Source organism: Sander lucioperca, chromosome 12 (assembly GCF_008315115.2).
Source record: "Sander lucioperca isolate FBNREF2018 chromosome 12, SLUC_FBN_1.2, whole genome shotgun sequence".
NCBI classification, from domain to species: domain Eukaryota; kingdom Metazoa; phylum Chordata; class Actinopteri; order Perciformes; family Percidae; genus Sander; species Sander lucioperca.
The window spans coordinates 29,448,219-29,469,945 of record NC_050184.1 but is presented as its reverse complement, the minus strand read 5'-3'; the positions used below and the strand labels follow the sequence as shown (position 1 = coordinate 29,469,945).

The following is a 21,727-nucleotide window of genomic DNA, read 5'->3' as shown; positions in this document are numbered from 1 at the left end:
ATACTGGTAAGTATTTCTAATATTTTGTACAACTCATTACTAAAGTACTAAATATTAGAATATAATTCAACAGCACTCCAATCTACAACCTCCATAAATGACCATACAGTTGAATCAATACTTCTCTGAAACATCACAACCTTCTGGCCACTAATTTTATTTTACAATGTCATTGTATATTTGTATTTCCCCTGGTTTGGAACACGTGTGTATGGGGCTCTTGACCCGGTCAAAGCGTTTTCAGCCTTTCTATCTCTGGTTATTTTAAATTAGAACTGAAAAAATGGTTGGTATTTTTCTATTGCTGTTGCTGCAGTCACAACAGAGCTTTGTCAGCATGGTTTTGATTTACTGTGACTGTGATTGGACCCCAGAAGTAGTGGTGGAAACAGCTCTTAGATCCCTTACTTAAGACAATACCACAATGTAAAAATAACAATTACAAGTAAAAGTTCTGCATTAGCTTCTATATTAGCAGGGTTTTAAGTATTACAGTATGGTACACAACTAAGCCTTTTAGAGTACTAGATTATGGATGCAATTACATGGAAGCAATAGAGGAAATTGAAATGTTGCACTTTAGGGTACAGACACACTTTATACTGTATATACTGTCTGCTGGAACCCCCCCCCCCCCAAAAAAAAAAAAAAAGTTAAAGGATGTAATCACAAATGTGTCAAGTTCTGTTTATTTTATAGTATTTTTTTTCTTGTAAAACAACTAACACATTAGTGTACATCCCTTTCTTTTAAATATCTGTGTGGCCTTTTTTTGTTTGTTTAATATTTGCAATCAGCGTGGAAATTAATCAGCTTTTTATCTGGAATCTACTCATTTCAGGATCATTTCAGGCGTCAAAGCAACTTGCAGATTAAATTCTCTGAAACACAACCTGACCCTTTCCTTCTCGGTTTCCCTGATGACTCACTCTGCAGCTCATGAAAGTAAATCATATTCGTTATGTACGTTTAAACACTCAGTGGGCAGAGCAATAACTCCTAATTCAGAACTTAACGTACCACACAGAGCTTTGTGTGCGAGTGTGTATTTTGTACAAAGCTCAGGAGTGACTCAAAACAACAAAACTGTATGTCAGTGTTGTTGGAGCAATTAGATTATGTAAATCTGAGAGCATCTTATCATCATTACAAACAGAATGGACTGTGAGAGTTGCATGAGTTGCATCATTTCTGTCTCATCCACTTTAAGAATAAATGAAATATTACATGCTCATGACGTCAAATAATTTATATCCATGACAGTTTAATTCACAAATCTAGATTTGACTTTGGAAGACGTGTGAAATATACGCTGAGAATTCACTCTGGCTTTTATGCTCTGGTGATGTTTGTGTGTCTGGCTCCTTTAGGGACATGAAGTTTAGCAAACAGGAAGGCTACTCCCAGTGAGCTCACACACACACACACACACACACACACACACAAACTTCTTCGCCAAACTAAACGGCTATCCTGAGGTCAAATATTTTTAAAACTCTGGTAAAAAACAAAACAGAAGTCAATGTAAAAAACGCATTAAATTAACTTTATTACATGAAACGTGCACGGCACAGTGTGCAATAAAACATTACAGCTATTTTTAAGACATCCAAATATATTGCCAATCATTCAATTCAGGTGAAACATACTTTTGCAGATTATATTATATAATAATACTGTTGATTACTATTGTCACAACCTTATAGTCCCTTGTAGTCCCTTAAATAAAGGCACTTTTCACAAATATATAATAGATTTATTGCTGATATCAAAATCATGTGAATACTAAACATTTGGTTACTATGAAGCTGGTACTTAAACAGTATCTTTGTTGTTTCAGGGGTACACAATTTGCTTTTCCTTATGAAGAAACTAAAATGCATTAAAAGTCATGAGCATTTTGAAATATTTGCATACATTTTTTTGAGTTCAAATGTGATCAGCTTTACATTATCACAGTAGGTATTTCAGTAGAAGGCAAAACATACAGTTACTGTAGGCATCATTTAAGAGAAGAACAGAATCATTGTCACAGAGTAAAAAATAGCACAGTAGCTGATGTCCTTTTTGTAGGGCTAGACAAAACATTTCATTACTTTTCACAGTTTGTGTCTGCCCACTGCAAAAAATTACATTTCAAAATTAAATTATGACTACATCTTGTCAGAACCACCCATGGAAGGATGCACATTACCTGGGAATGTTTAAATAGGTAACTTAAATGAATGAGTGAATATATGTGCTATATCTAATGCAGCATAATATGACTGTAGACTACAGTATGTGGAGTGTGCTAGGAACTAATGGACGGGTTTTAAGAGTCTCTACTTACTACAAAAAAACCACATTACTATAAATCTAGATATGAAGGCTTTTTAGTTCATTCATGTATGTATGTATGCATGTATGTGCAAACACTCACTAACACACATAACCTATTCAACAAAAAACTAAGAATAAACACATATAGGGTTAAAAAGATAAGGTGTGTAATACAGTGGTTAAGAATGTAATGGCTGAAGCAGCTGGGGATTATACTGCTGGTCCTCAGAACTGGTGATACATCCATGTGGAGAAAAGCCTGTGATAAATGGCAAAACAAAGGTGTGAGATATCTGAGGTCAGGAGTACAGATGTTCCACATGATAGACGAGAGGAAAAGGCTGAAAATACCTCTTTCTGTGCTTCTTTAACTCCGAACACATTCGTCTGCGTCTGGTGCACTGAAACAGTTTACAGAGTCCTGCAGGGTACAAAGGAAAGGGAGACGGCATTAAGAAAAACACCAAATCAACAGAGGAATGAGGCGTTTGTTTTGACTGGCGCTGACTGAACTTTAGCTAATACTAAAATCTAAACTCACCAGCCAGAGGGAAACACTCCCATTACCCTTTTTTTTTTTTTTTTAACAGGCACTTCAAGAAAAGTCACTTTGTGAGCAACAACACAGGCAAAAATCACATCCAAGATGTTTGTGAAGGGCATATCTGTTTGTTCTAAACACCTGTTTACTGAAAAACATGAAACTACATCTCTGAGATTTTGTAGGGCTCTGATCTCTGAAGTAACACATCTCAATATACAGAGCACGGAAACGGTCAAACGGCAGAAAAAGGTCATCTTGTCAAAAATATAGCTAAATACATCCGATTAATAATACAGTTAATTCAAATATGTATGGAGTGTAACAAAGAAACGTAAAGCTTTATGCTCTACCTCCAAATTTTTTACTCTTACTATTTATATTTTACTTGCTTTCATTTTTAGCTCCATAGTTTTCCCATTTTTGTGGGTCTTGGCACACATATAGTTATTTATCTACAGCCTTCAGACAGTTTCCTAATTATTTATGAACTTTTCCCCCCATTTACAACTAGGGACGCACCAATATTGGTACTGATACCTGGGCTTTGGGTATCGACCGATGCCGAGTACCAATCCGATAAATCTGATAAATTAATAAATGTTATGCCTCACTGTGTGGAAGTGACTGGGATCATTCTTTTATGTGTAAGGCAACATCAGGCTTTACTTAAACATTGCTACTAAGAAAACTCCAGTGATTTTGTCCATTCTTTGATAAATAACTATCCTAACATTAACTTTGTAAAAAAATATATATCTATCATGGCTTAACGATGCGATGCAAACCCATGGGTGAAAATCTGGAATATGTTGAAAGAGGAGTATACATAAACTGGGCCGCAAATTGCAAATAATTCATTGGTGTGTCTTATGACCATGGTTTCCACCCTAATAAAATGGACTATAGATTTAAATGTGGATCTCAAAAGGAATAACACAATTTTATTCGCTTACAGAAAAGAGACAACTAAAAGACTTTGAGAGCCTGAGGAAAGAATATGGTCTTGAAAAATCTGATTTTTATATAGATACCTGCAGATACATTATCATTAAGAACATAACTGACTAATTAAAAATGAAACAGACTTTTAACGATCCCATACTAAAGATATTTATTGCTGCCTACCAGAAAGATTCAAATAGTATATAAAATCTATAAAGCCCTTTTGAAAAAAAAATCTCTACAAAATACATTAAAGATGGGTGGAAAAAAAAGAGGGTAATCTTACTATATCATACGGGGTCTGGCTTGATGTATGTACATTTTTAGTGGAAATATACCAACTCCCACATATGGAGGAAGCTTGGCTGGAAGTGTCTTAGTCTTTAGATTATTTATTACACCGAAACAGAAGGTGCATATTGATGTGGGAGATATAAAATGTTGGCGACAGTGTAGGCTTCAGGAAGCCAACCACTGGCTTATACTCTCACTGTGGGAGGGCCTGGTCATAAGACCTTCCTGGACCGAGCTTCACAAAACATTGGCATACTAAACATTGATTTACCCCTGCAATTCTCCACAGTACTTTTAGGAAATGCTGATTTCCATGTGAGACGGTCTGATTAGTATTTATTAAAGTATTAAGTTCCTGTCGTCTTTATGTCTGAAAAGGAAAAATGGACAGCAGAATAAAAAATGACACAGATATTGCTTTGATGTAAGTTTTGTTATTTACACTGCTACAAATTGGTCTAAACTTTTCAACTACACACTTACTACTATACAAAATTCCAGTATATACGTATTTGTTATATAAACATACAATAGAAGCTATTTGAGTCTGTATATTAGTATCGGATCATTACATCCATAATTACAACATCTTTAAACCTCTAATATATACAGTAATACTCACTAGATTGTCCTTGCTTTGTAGCAGCTCTGCGCCCTCAGACACCTCCGAGAATTGCATGCTGGGTAAAGTGGGGGCCTGGGACATGCGTGCCTGTGGAGGGTTGCCCATGCTGTAAAGACGAGGTCGTTTAATCTGGTCTTGGCTGGACAACGGAGTGAAGCTGTTCCGTCGGAGGAAAGCTGGCGGCACAGCATCTGTATTGACTTTATTCTGGTCAGTGAAGAACAGACAGACAAGGTGGGCTGATTAACACATGCTTTTTATTGTTTCATTAATCAAACCTCTCCTACTGAAGGTCTGAAATCAGTCCTGTGTAAGTGACTGTGAGAGGGCGAAGAAAGAAAAACAACCGCTGAGACAAACAGCCATACATATAAAAGTCATTGTTATGTTGGTCTCAGCAGACAGGATATATCTCACCCCATTTAACAAGAGGTTTCTCCATAAATGTGTGTATGTGTTAACACCCACTCTGTCTAGGACTTTTGGTTGAAACACTGGGCAGTCTTTAGCACAAACTCTACAACCTGGAAACATATATGAAGCTGGCTCATTAGGAAATAAAGACAAAAGGCACTGAATGTGTCATTTGGATTCCCTGACTAAATATAACAACAGAGTACAAAAATGTAATTTCCCCTTGGGGGATCAATAAAGTATGTATTCTCTTCTTCTAATGTCACTCAGTCGAAGTTCACTGTTGGGGAATGGAGTTTGAAATGTCCAGGGGACAGATGTAAAAATGATGTATATGCACACAAACCATGCATACAGTACAGTATGCCACTTTCCACACATACACTGGTATTTGTAAAAACAGATCTTGTGTTGAAAATGAGCATACCTCACACATCCTTCAGTCAATGCTAACTAATGGTTCCTAGAGAGAGCCAAGGGGGATATGATGAGGTGAATATGGATTCTAATAATAAAGCAGTGTTCATTTTATAATTATCTTTAGTTACATTGGAGGCATTATTTCATTTCCCTGTTTTTATGGGGTTTTTTTCATTTTATTCTGCAACTGTGGGGGCAGTGCTCCCGTAGCTTTGGGGTTGAGACACTGACCATGAACCTGTACGTCCCTGGTTCGAATCCGGTGGAGACCTTCGTTGCATCTCTCCCTGTCTATAAAAAATGCATAAAAATAGCCAAAAACACTTTCAAAATGATCATCCTTCATTGTGAGGCACAAGTCTCTTTGTATATGAGCACTATTGACCGATTGAGCAGAGAGGAGAGGGGTATTGGTATGCGAATAAGTAATTAAATCTAGTCATAGTTTTTTTTATTCATTTTCTTGCCAAATCTTGGAGAGGATCGATTAATCTCATATCTGTCTGCCTGCTAAGCTTAGAGCATAAAGACTGGAAACGGGGAGGGAAACAGCTAACCTGGCTCTGTCTGAAGGTAATAAAATCTGCCTACCAGCCCCTTAGAAAAGAGATTTATAAAACACAAAGAATGAGCATGCATATGTCTCTATCACGAGGACTTTGAAGAGAAGACTGTATATCTAGCTCCTGAAAGCAGAATAAGAAACAGAAGTGTGTAATTTGAGTTTGAATTCTTAAATATAGCCGTGGTTTAGAGCGGTTTTTCCAGTCATCAGCGTAGGAGGGGTGACTGATCCTACAGACTGCATGCACTGGGCCCATGCCCTACACTAAAATTTTAGTTGACAGTGACAACTTCAGGAAAAGTTTGTGACAGAACATAATAAAAAGGTCACAAGCTTACCAATGGTCTGTCCCTGTGAGTGTTGACAGCCTCCACCTTCAGGTCAAACATGTCCACTTTACAACCTAAAACAGAGAGACAGGAGAAAAAATACGTCACAACCCAACAAATAAAGACATTTATTGACTTATGGGCAGCGAAGTGACTTACCATAAGCCACAGGAGTGAGTTTTAGGACAGTGTGCAGGGGACACTTCAAGTAGGGTAGATCATCTGTGCAAACAAACAAAAAAAAAAACTTAAGACTTTCGGTGCTATTCATGTTTGCGTTTTTCTCAAATGTTTGGGACAGTACATGAAGCTGTATTATGACTGCACTTCTACATGTCCAATACGGGGGTGCAATGGGATGAAATGCCAGTCGGAGCTACACCAACACTGTTTGGTTTCTGCAGTCATCAAACTGAGGTTGAGACTTTAAACAGATACCGCAGACGTGACCACTTTCTCTGCTGACAGATGACGAAACCCTCCATCTGTCCATGCCTAATGATGGATTTGAGCAGCATTTTCCACTCTAACAGGTTTGTTATTTTTCACTTTGTTCCTATTTCCACACATTTATACATATGCTTTATTTAATCCATTATACCATCATTTTTCATAGACTGAAATGTCAACCCTATAACTTAACTAGAGATCACACAGTTCTCCAAAGGCAAAGAAGATATGTTAGTATTTGCAATCCACCCGGAATTTATGTCATCAAGTGCTATAGCATTTGCTTCATTGTTAGCTTGACGAGTATTCCTCATTAGTTGGAAGGCTACAGGATACTGTTTGTTATATTTTAATTATATTTTTTTTGCCTTGATCCTTGAATCTTTGCGGTACACTCCCATACCTAAATATTTATGATATAAAGGGTCCACTGCAATATGATAGGCTTGTTCGGTCATTAAAATATATGAATGGACTTTGTTACTCTCAACATGGGGAGTCTGCAATCTGTCTATCTTTTTGCATTTTTATTTTTTGTCATTGCTGTTGTTTATATATATGCTGTTGTCAATACTGTTTTGTTTAATTGGGAAAAATGTATAAATAGTGTCCTAAAAAAAATGTCTCTCCTGGAACCATCACCTTATCGTGGTGGAGAGGTTTGTGTGTCCCTATGAACCTGAGGGCTGTGTTGTCTGGAGCTTTGTGCTCCTGGTAGGGTCTCCCAAGGCAAAGTGGTCTCAGGTGAGGGGCCAGACAAAGAATGGTTCAAAAACCCTATGAGTGACTGAGGAAGAGATGGAGTGACCCTGCCCGGAGGAAGCCCGGGGCCCCCGTCTGGAGCCAGGCCCAGATGGAGGGCTCGTCAGCGAGCGTCTGGTGGCCGGGTTTGCCACGGAGCCCGGCCGGGCACAGCCCGAAAAAGCTACGTGGCATCCATCTCTCCATCCCATGGGCCCACCATCTGTGGGAGGAACCGCTGGGGTCGGGTGCGCTGCCACATGGGTGGCAGTGAAGGTCAGGGGCCTCGACAGACCAGACCCGGGCAGCAGACGCTGGCTCTGGGGACGTGGAATGTCACCTCTCTGTGGGGGAAGGAGCCGGAACTGGTGCGGGAGGTGGAGCGCTACCGGTTAGATCTGGTGGGGCTTACCTCTACGCACAGTCTCGGTTCTGGAACCATACTCCTGGATAGGGGTTGGACTCTTTTCTTCTCCGGAGTTGCCCAGGGTGTGAGGCGCTGGGCGGGTGTGGGGATACTCACAAGCCCCCGGCTGAGCGCTGCTACGTTGGAGTTTACCCCGGTGGACGAGAGGGTCGCCTCCCTACGCCTGCGGGTTGTGGGGGGGAAAACTCTGACTGTTGTTTGTGCATATGCACCAAACAAGAGTTCGGAGTATTCGGCCTTCTTGGAGACCTTGAGTGGAGTCCTGTATGGGGCTCCAGTGGGGGACTCCATAGTTCTGCTGGGGGACTTCAACGCGCACGTGGGCAATGATGGAGACACATGGAGAGGCGTGATTCGGAGGAACGGCCTCCCTGATCTAAACCAGAGTGGTTGTTTGTTGTTGGACTTCTGTGCTAGTCATGGATTGTCTATAACGAACACCATGTTCGAACATAGGGATGCTCATAAGTGTACTTGGTACCAGAGCACCCTAGGCCAAAGGTCAATGATCGATTTTATAATCGTTTCATCTGATCTGAGGCCGTATGTTTTGGACACTCGGGAGAAGAAGAAGAAGAGAGGGGCAGAGCTGTCAACCGATCACCATCTGGTGGTGAGTTGGGTTAGGGGGTGGGGGAAGACTCTGGACAGACCTGGTAAGCCCAAACGGGTAGTGCGGGTAAATTGGGAACGTCTGGAGGAGGCTCCTGTCCGACAGACTTTCAACTCACACCTCCGGCAGAGCTTTTCGTGCATCCCTGTGGAGGCTGGAGGCATTGAACCCGAGTGGACAATGTTCAAAGTTTCCATTGCTGAAGCTGCGGCGAGGAGCTGTGGTCTTAGGGTCTTAGGTGCCTCAAGGGGCGGTAACCCACGAACACCGTGGTGGACACCGGTGGTCAGGGAAGCAGTCCGACTGAAGAAGGAGTCTTTCCGGGATATGTTATCCCAGAGGACTCCGGAGGCAGTGGCAAGGTACCGAAGGGCCCGAAGGGCTGCAGCCTCTGCCGTGAAAGAGGCAAAGCAGCGAGTGTGGGAGAAGTTCGGAGAAGACATGGAGAAGGACTTTCGGTCGGCACCAAGGTGCTTCTGGAAAACCGTTCGCCACCTCAGGAGGGGGAAGCGGGGAACCATCCAAGCTGTGTACAGTAAGGATGGGACGCTGTTGACCTCAACTGAGGAGGTAATAGGGCGGTGGAAGGAGCACTTTGAGGAACTCCTAAATCCGACTAATACGCCCTCTATGGTAGAGGCAGAGCTGGAGGATGATGGGGGATTGTCGTCAATTTCCCTGGTGGAAGTTGCTGAGGTAGTTAAACAACTCCACAGTGGCAAAGCCCCAGGGATTGATGAGATCCGTCCAGAAATGCTTAAAGCTCTGGGTGTGGAGGGGTTATCTTGGTTGACACGCCTCTTCAACATTGCGTGGAAGTCTGGGACGGTGCCTAAGGAGTGGCAGACCGGGGTGGTGGTTCCCCTTTTCAAAAAGGGGGACCAGAGGGTGTGTGCCAATTATAGGGGTATCACACTTCTCAGCCTCCCTGGTAAAGTCTTCTCCAAGGTGCTGGAAAGGAGGGTTCGGTTGATAGTCGAACCTCAGGTTGAAGAGGAACAATGCGGATTCCGTCCTGGTCGTGGAACAACAGACCAGATCTTTACTCTCGCAAGGATCCTGGAGGGAGCCTGGGAGTATGCCCAACCGGTCTACATGTGCTTTGTGGATCTGGAGAAGGCCTATTGTAATGGGAATTTTATTTTAACATTATAGTTTGATATCTTACAAGATTCTCTTATATACTTTACAGGAGTTTCCTAATAATCTTTAATTTTGTTATAGACTTAGAGACTCCAAGAGAAGAAGCAACTGGCATCATAAACTCTGGCCTAGTTGAGAATATCCTTCTCTTTTTGGAACTCAGCGTTCCTACTGTTTACCTTTAGCAGATAAGGAGGAAAAGGGCCATAACATTTTGAACTGTATCTCCTTCTGTCTCTTGCTTTAACAGGTGTTTAGGCTAAGTAGAGAGCAGGATGAGAGGGGAAAGGTTGTAAAGTCATTGTGACTGTTTATGGTGTTTTTTCATCTGCGTAGCTGCTAAACTTATCCTGGAGGCGGGTGGTTTAAGTGAGTTCTTACTATATAGATGTATGGTTTTCTAGCTGGGTCAGAAGACCCTTTCAGATGTGCCATGAGTACTTGTGAAACAGTTTTCTCTGCATTTGCAAATGTAAATAAATACTCAAAGACCAAACTTTGGTTTAATCCTCAAATCGTCCTTATTTGTTTCATCTGGTGTTTTTGATATGCACTCCTGCTGCTAACAAGAAAAACTTCCACTACACTATGACCGGGTCCCCCGGGAGATACTGTGGGAGGTGCTGCGGGAGTATGGGGTGAGGGGGTCCCTTCTCAGGGCCATCCAATCTCTGTACAACCAAAGCGAGAGCTGTGTCCGGGTTCTCGGCAGTAAGTCGGACTCGTTTCAGGTGAGAGTTGGCCTCCGCCAGGGCTGCGCTTTGTCACCAATCCTGTTTGTAGTATTTATGGACAGGATATCGAGGCGTAGTCGGGGTGGAGAGGGGTTGCAGTTCGGTGGGCTGGGGATCTCATCGCTGCTTTTTGCGGATGATGTGGTCCTGATGGCATCATCGGCCTGTGACCTTCAGCACTCACTGGATCGGTTCGCAGCCGAGTGTGAAGCGGCTGGGATGAGGATCAGCACCTCTAAATCGGAGGCCATGGTTCTCAGCAGGAAACCGATGGAGTGGCTTCTCCAGGTAGGGAATGAGTCCTTACCCCAAGTGAAGGAGTTCAAGTACCTTGGAGTCTTGTTCGCGAGTGAGGGAAGAATGGAGCGGGAGATTGGTCGGAGAATCGGCGTAGCGGGTGCGGTATTACATTCAATTTATCGCACCGTTGTGACGAAAAGAGAGCTGAGCCAGAAGGCAAAGCTCTCGATCTACCGGTCAGTTTTCGTTCCTACCCTCACCTATGGTCATGAAGGTTGGGTCATGACCGAAAGAACGAGATCCGCTGCTCCTTCGCGTCGAAAGGAGCCAGTTGAGGTGGTTCGGGCATCTGGTAAGGATGCCCCTTGGGCGCCTCCCTAGGGAGGTGTTCCAGGCACGTCCAGCTGGGAGGAGCCCTCGGGGAAGACCCAGGACTAGGTGGAGGGATTATATCTCCAACCTGGTCTGGGAACGCCTCGGGATCCCCCAGTCGGAGCTGGTTAATGTGGCTCGGGAAAGGGAAGTTTGGGGTCCCCTGCTGGAGCTGCTACCCCCGTGACCCGAGACCGGATAAGCGGACGAAGATGGATGGATCTACAGAATTTTACACAGAGTTACCCTTTCTGAGTCTTTAGACATCACATTCAGAGTGCTGCTGGCACTGTATGTTTGAGGTTCAATGCCTGATCAATGTCATTGTCTTTCTTTAAAATGCTGAATACAGCTCTTCTTCCCCTCATCTGGTCATGTGTAGCTCATGTCGCTCAAGTCACAACTGTGAAGTTCAAAGTTTGATTAATCTGTAAATAAGACTCTTTGTAGTCTGTAATAGTTCTTTGTTTGGGTCGAGCCAAATGCTCTGGGTATAGCTGAGAGGGTCTGCTTTGGCCTGGAGCTTAGGGCACCACCTGGTGGGTGATACAACACCCACTAACATCAGATGAAGCCTACCAAATTACAACCAACCAGTTTGATTAGCATAAAAGCACCAAAGTTTGTGTGACTATTTTGCAACAATTTTGTTACTGTACTGTGCATGCGTTCGTTAAAGTGCTCATATTATGCTTTTTGGCTTTTCCCCTTTCCTTTATTGTGTTATATATCTTGTTTGTGCATGTTATAGGTTTACAAAGTGACTTACCATCTCCAACAGAAAACACTGTTCACAAACTGCTCCAAACAGCTCTATTATAGTCCAGCCTTTACTTCCGTGACGAACGTGCGTCACTTTGTAACACACGTTATAATGCTCGTTATAATTCACGTACAACCTCTAAAAACAATTATGAACCTGAAAATGACCATAATATGAGCACTTTAGGATTTCCACATTGGATGTGTCTTGTGCAGTTGTGTCATTTTTTTGTAATTTTTTTTTTTTACAAAATACAAACACCTCTCAGTCTCATGGTCACAAAAATGCCTACATGTTGTTGTGTTGCATGTCTTCTTCACACCAACAAAACAGAGCCCTTTTACCCGTTTTGTTCATCATGAAGTACCACTCAAACATTGAAGCTACACTTTGCCAATTTCTTTTTTTCTGTCTTTTTCTGGACATCTGCTGACTGGAGTGGAGCATTTTGTATTTAGTTAGCTTTGTATCATAAATGCAGATGCTTTACTGTCTCATTTAGGTTTTGATATATCGGTTTTTCATGTGGTTTTTGAATATCTCTCCAGTGTGTCTTCAACAGCCTCTGCAAAAACAATCAGTTTAATCTGACACTGACACAGGGGAACAATATGACCTTGAATTACTTCACTAAGCTCTTTGGTTTAAGCACTGTTATATGTTTCACTTAAGTGAAATTATCATATTTATTAAGTTTTAGATAAATGGTAAAAAAAAAAAAAAGCAGTATACTGTAAATATGTCTACATAATGTGAGGCTTTTGTCTAGGCATGTATCATGTTTCTGTTTGTGTATGTAACCTGCGCTCTTGTCGAGGAAATAGGCGAGCAAGCAGCGCATGACGGCCTGATGACAGATGACCAGCACGTTGCCCTGTCGCTCCAGCTCCATGATGACTGGCTCCAGTCGCTGAACCAGGTCCTGGTAGGACTAGAGCCAAAGGTACATGCAATTCAGTTCTGTTTGATTTTGTAGAAGATTGTTTTCCAATTTATTATCAAAAAAAAACAGCAGCACAATGGCCAAAAGCATAACAGACCCTAACAGGTACAATAAAAAGGGAAAGCGAAGGCTTTTACCTCTCCTCCAGGGTAGCGGTAATGGTACTTGTCCTGGTCCCTCATGGCAAACTCCTCTGGGTATGTTTCCTTAATCATTTCATAGGACATTTCTTCACACACTCCCTGAAACACAAAGTAATAAAAACACTCAAAACACCCTCACAGTGTGTGTCTGTCTCTTCAGGTATACGTCGGAGGACGTACAGCATCTATTTCATTAAGGATCTTCCACTGCTCGTAGGGAACTCCCAGCTCCTCTGCCGTCTGAATGGTGCGTCTCAGCTGGCTCGTCCAAACTTTCAGGTCTGACAGACGGTGCTCTTCCACAAAACCCTTCAGTGCTGCTGAAAACTGAAGACAACACACAAAAGAAACATTTATGCTGTAGAATTGACACCAAAACACAAAACAGAAGTTACACCGTGTGCCCAGTAATTCTTCCCATAATGGCCTCTAAAATCTGCTGATTTGTAGCAGCAGGATTTCATTCGCGCCATCTACAGTAACTGGATTCATGCTAGAAAATGTGTAAACAATGTGTTATTGTTACTACAACGTGGTATCAAATAAGTGCATTCCCCAAAATGTCAAACACTTCCTTTAAGAAGTTTGGAGATGCTGCCATCTTTATTGAGTTTACAAATGTAAGAATGAGATTAATTTGTAAGAGCACCTGTTTCCCTCGCTCTGACAGTTCAGAGTCTCCCCCGATGCGTCCCTCCACATTGTAATGGCTCTCTCCGTGCCGACAGAGGTAGATGGAGTGGGAGTGTACGTGGATGTTCATGAGGTAGTACACTATTTTACTTTGGATGTAGTCCTGCACCCTGTTGACCAAGAAACGACGGCCGACGTTGATGACCTGGATGAAGGACAGGTTGCTGTGAGTCAGAGCGAAAAGAGGACAACACAAAGTGAGTCAATACACACAGCAACTGAAGACCTTGACTAGTGACTCAAGGGTAGGGAAGGCATATCTTGTACTTTTGGGGTAGTCTAAATATCCTGATATTTCTTCTGTGTCATTACCAGCGACAAGGTTCAAGAAGGCCAACAAATATCCCTTGTCTCTTCAAACAAAGATCAACAAAATGAAGTATGTGTGACTATTCTCGGTTAGGTTGCTAACTTTTTGAATACACGTATTAAGACATGTATAATGTGGTTTTGCATCTACAAATATTATCAGTTCATTTATAAAGAAATCAAACAAATCACAGACAGTCTCTGATTCAGTAGTTTTTTCTGGAATCGCATGAGCTAAATTTCGGACTAACAATTACTACTACTTTTGGATTTACCGTATATCAGCTACACAAATCAAAACCCATTAAATAGCAGAGAACCGGAACTGGATTGAAAATGAGCTGTTTCCTGCTGAACAGTTTCTGCAAGCACATGTTCCTACCAACACAAAGCCCATCATCTACAAGGCCTGGTAAATGACTGGTAATGTGTTGAGAAGCATTAATCAATTTCAAGGCAAAAAGTAAAAGAAAAGCAACTCGTAGTGTAACTCCTTAACAAAATGACTTCTTACTTGTCGTGTTCATCCGGATCCAAAGGTTGGTATGTCACTTTATAACATTCTATTCTCTTCAGAAAGTCCTCCATGACACTTTCTCTGTCCCTCTCAGGGTAATCTGGGCTGGACACCTTCACATCCTTTGTGAAAGAGACATTTGTAGAGATGATTCACCATGACATCTCACAATTCAAGGACAAACCTGTGCTTGTAATTAAGTTTAAAAGCATAACAGCATAATTTACCAGGATATTTGTAGCGATGACATCTGGATCGTCACATATTGATTCAACAAAAAACACCTAACAAAAGACGTCAATCATTAGAAATTCAGAAATCATGTGAAAATTAGAGCCCGACCGATATATCGGCGGGCCAATATTAGGCATTTTCCAAACTATCGGTATCGGCATTTATAATGGCCGATAAATGAATATTTAAAAAATAAAATAAAAACGGATGAAACCCCCTTCAACCATGTTCTGAGTGTTGGCGTTGCATAGTTTGTCCACCAGAGGGTGCTCTACAACGTCCCTGTTGGCAACACTTGTGTTTAACCCTTTAAGTTTCATATCTTAAGTTTGTATTTTTATACATTTTATTTATCAGAACTTTAATATATTTTGATGTTCCTCTGTTCTGTTGTGACAATAAAACAAACAAGTTTATTTTTAAACTGCATTATCATATTATTTTAGTGAGGACTCAAAAATAACTACAAATAACTAATGTTAGGGAAATCTGTTTATGTTTTGTTACGCGTTTCTGGATTATTTTCTTTTAAACATATATCGGCCGATATACCGGAATATCGGATTTTTAAATCACCAAATATTTGTATGGATTTCGGCCTGAAGAATCCTTTATCGGTCGGGCTCTAGTGAAAATATACTGGGCTTAAATAATTGATTCATCAATGTCATGCTGACCTTGTATGAATTATCCTTTGCAAAATTAAGGATGAGGTCCCTCCTCTCTCTGGTGGTGTTGGTGGCATCAAAAACCTGACAGACAACACAAGACCAAATCAAATGACAATTAATATCTATTAACAGCGTAAACAGATGCCCTGTTCAGTGTTTTTGTGTGCTCACAGCGATCTGGCCTCCCTCCTCATCAAGATAGGCCTTGACATCCTCCAGTGCCACCAGAGCAAACTGTCTGTGGAAAACATAATGAGAAAATTGATCAGAAAATAAACTAGCTTTTAAATGTAACTTAAAAGACATAATGTGCTGTAATAATTGTAGCCCCATTTGTTAAACAAACACCATGCAGTCAACAGAGGCATTTGCATGGAAAAGTGATCAGGTGTTTTAATTGGGTGTAGTAATCACGACCCTGTAACACATGCAGAGGGACGAATGAGGGGGGAAGGAGTCAATCTACTGCAGCAAAGGAGGTCAACACAAAAAGAAACTCTCTTACTTTCTAATTTGCATTGCTTCTTTATTGTCATGTCTGAAGAAGTCATACGACTTGTATGACTGCACTGCTTCTCTCCTATAAACTCCAAGGTTAAATACTGTAAGGAAACCAGGGGGGAGAGAGAGAGAGAGAGAGAGAGAGAGAGAGAGAGAGAGGGAGAGAGAGAGAGAGAGAGAGAGAGTTAGAGAAAGACATGCAAAGCAGTAAAAACGATCACTGTGTCGAGGCCTTCATCTCAACTGAGTCTGCCAAACCAGTATTTCCTGCATTCCATTTGGGTGAAAACATAAACTACAAACAGAGCCAGCTCATAGGAAGTGGTGACATAAATATAACTATAAATGAACACAGCATTGCCTTAAGCACAAGATTTCCAGTAAGGTAATACCTCTGAATGCCATTAGAGTCTTCATAAAGGAACTATTTATTATGGTGCCTTCCTAAATTTAAGCTACTTGCAGAGGCATATCTGCACTGAATACATACAGTGTCCCCTCCAAAAATAACAATACTTTCATTTTACAGTCACTGTGATATTTCACAGAGGCACTGTGTTTTTTTTTTTTTTTATTGGTTGCATTTCCCATGGGCGGATCAAGCGTTCATGCATAAAACTAAAAACATGTATTGCTTCTGTACTGACCCTTAGTTGGCACTCCAATCCAGTTGAGGTAGCGTGTCAGCTTCTTGGACATGTAGGTTTTCCCTCTAGCAGGCAACCCAATCATCACTATCACAGTTGGAGAATTGGTCATGTAGGAGGCCCAAGCTGCAGTTTTCACACACACACACACACACACACACACACACACACACACACACACACACACACACAAAACCAGAGATTTTAGTTATTAAGCATACAACAATATTTTATGATCGTTCACAAACTGTTAAGTGTTTAACAATTACCTTCACTTTACTTTAAACTTGCCCTAAAATGTCATGGTTGTAATAATAGGGCAGATATGCATACTGTATACACACACACACACATGTACAGTATTTACTGACAGCAAGGAGAGGGAGGGTTATGAAATAATCCAATGTCACCCCTGCAGTGTTCATTTCCCTCATACCATCGACATCTCACGACTGTTGTTTAATGTTTCTTAAAGACCTGCTGCTTAGCAACCCAGTTTAATAACCCAGTGTAACCTTGTTGGCTGGAACATGAAATGGAAAATATTTCTACAGAATTCCTTTCTCCCTTTTCTTTTCAGTGTGCTCAAAAGACTATCCAAGCTCAGGGGAAACAAATCTATCAAAAGAAAGACGTGGCGAGACAAGATTTGACTCGAGATTCTACATACAGACACCTGCAATAGGAATGGTATTGCATGCAACACATATCGATGGAATCATTTCACCTTCCTGATGAACGATTCCTCAAAGTCTGACTGTGAAATTAAAACAAAGTCGAGCTCAATGACATTTTTACCGGCTGACTCTAATGTTGACCTTTCTCATTGCAGTATTACTATGCTTCAAAGGGTGCAGTGTGTGTTGTAGTACCTGTTTTACAAATACACCCACACACTGTATACATATACTAATAATGGCAGGTGCGTCAAAGTTGACATTTACCAAATCAGTGCCTGCTGGAACCTTATCACTTTTCTTTACTCGTGGTCAACAGAGCAGGAAATGTAATCAGGAGAACAAGTTTACAATTCACAGCACATTGTTACTGCATTACATTAAATAATGTAATAGTTAAGGAGTACATAATTACTATAGAACAGATTAGTGCCTCAGATAATGAGTCAACATTTCACCTTAAGGGCACAGGAAAAACCAAACTCACAGCACTTCTTCTCATTGGCCCTGAAGTCTGTCCTTTTGACCTCGGCTGAGCCGTCTGAGGCAGCTGCAGGTCTCTGCTGCCTGGCAGCCATGCCACGTCTGTCTGATCCGTGTCCTGCTTTCCTGTCTAGGCCGGTCTGGGGACGACGAGCTCTGGTCACTGGCAAGATGAGGTCAGCATCTCTGTTGAGGACAAGACTTTGCTGTATCATATCAAAATACTGAGTGGTGATACATCAAATGCCAACTAATCCAATGTAAGGTGATAATTCTGTCATGTATTTTAAGATGCTGAAGACATACAGGGATTACAGAAACAAGCTCACTAAGCTCATAATGAACTCACCAGTGCTTGAATCATTAGTCAGTTATTAAATTAGTTGATCAGACAATACAAGGTCCTCTCTTCATCTGTGAAGAATTGCTTGCTCACTTGTTTTAGGGCTGCAACTATCAACAACAACAACTATCATTTTCTGTTGCTTATTTTGTAGCTTAGCTGTTGGCTGTTTGATCTATAAAATGTGAGAAAATAGTGGGGAAATGCCTTTTATACATGTCATTCATGGGAAATGCCCATCATAATTCCCAAAGCCCAAGCTGGCAGGTTCACATGTCTTGTTATTTTGTCTAACCAAATGTACAAAACCAAAAATTCAGCCAGTTATTTCATGGATCCAGGATACTATGCATCCTGATAAAGTTCCCTTGGCCTTTGGAATTAAAATCCACATCATCACATACCCTTCACCATACCAGAGATTGGCATGGGGTACTTTCCATAAGATCATGTCTCAATACAAATCAAACTAGCTATTAGGCTAACTGAAATAAAACCATGCCAATCTCTAGGTATGGTGAAGGGTATGTGATGATGTGGGGCTATTTTAATTCCAAAGGCCATAGGGAACTTTATCAGGATGCATAGTATCCTGGATCCATGAAATAACTGGCCTTTAAAAATAAAAATCTGCCTGCCTCTATGGGAATTTAACATAGTGGTGTACTGACTTATGCCCCCTGTATTTTAAGGAAGAACATTTATTTATTTACGATACATTATTCATTCACAAACAAAATTGCTGTCCTTAAAGATTGGATTTTTCCTCATTTTTTTAATTAAGGCATTAAGATCAATTTCCTAAAGATGATTTTTTTATTCCTCTTTTTAGCCAACTTTAGCATGGGTGTCCTAATTTGTTCACATGACTGTATATGACTTAGAAATCTGGGAAATATCTACAATGGAGAAGCTTGAACCAGTGAATTATTGGCATAATTTGCAATCGTTTTAGGTTGCAGCTAACGTGCGGAAATCTGTCAGGTTGTAACGGTAACAGCATTGTAGTTTTAGCGCCTTAACTCATTAACGTTACTGATTTCCAAATATACCCTCCCCTCCTGCCCTTATACTATCCAAGGCACAATGAGAGATTTTTGGTTAGGGTACAAACCACAAATACCAAGCTAGTTAAGTATAAGTTGTATCACTGTGTCATCCGGTCACATTCACAGCAGAGCTGTCTGGTAACGTAAACTCGTAGCTAGCAAAGTTAATCACTTCTGCTTTGACGTAAAGAAGTGTCGTTTAAAATAAAATAAAGCAAGCAAAGCGGGGGATTAAAACCCTAAATGTATAAACTTACCACAAATCAGCAGGAGCCGGGTAATATTCGCTATATTTTATTTGTTACAATGGTGCCATCAGTTGGCTTCATGGATGTATAATACATTAGCTATATAAGACAAGATATGTTTGGCTTTCACCATAGGCTTTCACCGACTCCTTCTTCCCGGATGTTTAAGCTCCTCCTTGACGGGTGGCAAATTTGCGTGTCCTAGAGGCATGACCCGCCCTACTCTATCTCTGATTGGCTAATACTCGTTGACTTCGTTGGTTGGATTGGTTAGGTTTAGGCATGAGTAATCAGATTGGTTAGAGTTAGAATGGGTAAACCAATCAGAGGCAGAGTAAGGCAGAGTAGGGCGGGGCATGTCTTCGCCATTGTCACTGCCCCTAATACATCTATACATCTATGCACTCGATTCACATCCATAGACATATAAAACCCTCACATCGGGCAGTGACCTGAGGAGGTACTAAAAAAAGTACCTTTTAGCAGGTACCAGGTACTTTTTTTCGTAATGGAAAACCAAAAAAGGCGAGTAGAGTCGAGGCGAGTCGAGCAGGTACCATGAATGGAAAAGCGCCAGTACTGTCTATGGCAGTGACAGCCATCACCGCTGTCAACCTAGCAGCATCCGGTTGTGCTTTCCAAATTAAAACCTTGTAAAGCCAGCATCTCTCCGGAATACTTTGGATCTTTTGATTAACACCAACTAGTATTAATGCAAAAATAAAATACACCTGTTAGGGTAACACTCGATTTGTTTTGACACATTATAGCCTGTGATGGAAGAAGTATTGAGATCTTTACTGAGATCTTGTATTACAAGTAAAAATCCTGCATGAAAAATAAGTAATGTTAGCATAGCAGCAAAATGTACTTAACATATCAAAAGTGCTCTATATGTAAAATAGCATCGTTCAGAGTGTTATATTTATGATACATATTGTTGGATTATTATTACATACATTTTAGCAATTTGATATACTGTTGTATTATATTCTATAAACTGATTATATGGTTTGTAAAATGTTAATCTAAAAGGTAACAAGTGACAATAGCTATTAAATAAATACATTGTAGTAAAAAGTACATTATTTCCCTTAGACATTAGTGAAACAGGAAAGGGCCTTCCCCAAACTGCCACAAAGTTGAAAGCAATTTGAACTAAGATAACTAGAAGAACATCCCTAGACCAAAAGCATAGTGTGGACTGTGGTGGCCACATACTTTTGGTCAGTTCATGTCTGTTCGTATGCAGTTATATTGCTGTTATACCTAGGAAGAGCATTATTTGTATGACCATGTACTAAGGTGGACCAAATTAAAATGTTTTGCCGACCCTTGTTTTATTTTAAGTTATAAAACAATGAAAACAACTGAGCACAAAAAAAAAACAAAACTGTGGGATCACACTGTTTGTCTGCTCCAGATCCAAGAACGACAATTAGTAGAACTGAGGTAATTTGTTTAAACATATTTCAGAGGAAAAACATACATGGATTCCAAAATTGAGTGGCACTCCTCTTTAATTCTACAGATTATTTCATACAGAAAATATGCCACGTAAGTCATTGCAATCACAATTCTTTATTCTCTTAAAAAGAAACTAGCCTCACAGTGTCTAACTAATACACCATAACATTAAACAACCCTTTGTCTGTAAGATATGTGCTTATTTTGTAAAATAATGTTCGTCAATACCAGATAATCTGGTACAACATTGTTTTTGCTCCTTTTCCTAGCTGGATCTCTGAGAGGACAGATGCCAAGAGAGAGATGGCCACGGAGGTGGGTAGCCTACTGAAGTCAGAATGGGCTTATCATTCTCAGTGCAAACACAATGACTCAGTCTGTACCCCAAAGATATTCCTAGATAAATTGCAGAAATCACTCAACCGGAGAATATTGCCTCGTCCACATGGTGGTTGAATAGCACATCCACATAATTTGCCTCCAGAGTTGCACCTTCTGGTCATTGTTTGTCCATTTTGTAGCCCTTTGGAACTCAGGAAGTAGTGGTAAACAAACTGTCTGAAGATCCCTGATCAGGTCATGCTCTCTTAATGTTCAGTATGCGGGCAAATAAAGGGATCCAGCTCTCAAATGATATGAAAAAGGAGAGGACTTTCCAACATTTGTCACAGTTATAAACTCTTATGTACTGCACATACCCTGAATGCCTTACACAGATTGAATAGTTTCAGATCACTTGCAAGACCTATTTAAAGGAGTCCTGAAAATTCACTGGCAAGGATCTTTGTATATTTTTATATGTAAGAAGGCCATGCTTTTAGAGATTACACAGTAACAATAAAAGGTCTAATCTAATGCTTATGA

At 40.8% G+C, this 21,727-nt stretch overlaps 1 protein-coding gene and 1 long non-coding RNA gene across 7 annotated transcripts; one reads left to right on the top strand and one right to left on the bottom strand.

The window, feature by feature from the left end:
- Positions 1-1,525: 1,525 nt before the first annotated feature.
- On the bottom strand, positions 1,526-19,583 carry pfkfb2a (6-phosphofructo-2-kinase/fructose-2,6-biphosphatase 2a). Of its 6 annotated transcripts, none has more exons than XM_031316727.2 (18): positions 19,406-19,583; positions 17,761-17,942; positions 16,597-16,722; positions 15,954-16,050; positions 15,620-15,686; positions 15,455-15,529; positions 14,771-14,827; positions 14,541-14,665; positions 13,674-13,881; positions 13,205-13,351; positions 13,019-13,123; positions 12,740-12,869; positions 6,615-6,677; positions 6,465-6,529; positions 5,793-5,852; positions 4,725-4,934; positions 2,674-2,743; positions 1,526-2,581 (listed from the first exon to the last, which is right to left on the bottom strand). In XM_031316727.2, the coding sequence occupies exons 2-17, from the start codon at positions 17,849-17,851 to the stop codon at positions 2,690-2,692; spliced, it is 1,680 nt and encodes a 559-aa protein (XP_031172587.1). In that variant the 5' UTR covers positions 17,852-17,942; positions 19,406-19,583; the 3' UTR covers positions 1,526-2,581; positions 2,674-2,689. The 6 variants fall into 6 exon arrangements, with proteins under 6 accessions (XP_031172587.1, XP_031172589.1, XP_031172586.1 ...); XM_031316729.2 differs by having other exon boundaries at positions 4,734-4,934; XM_031316726.2 differs by having other exon boundaries at positions 1,526-2,743.
- Positions 15,599-21,629, top strand: LOC116062153. Its single transcript, XR_004107890.2, has 3 exons — positions 15,599-15,611; positions 19,677-19,682; positions 21,221-21,629. It is a non-coding gene; the product is annotated as an uncharacterized LOC116062153 (long non-coding RNA).
- Positions 21,630-21,727: the final 98 nt, after the last annotated feature.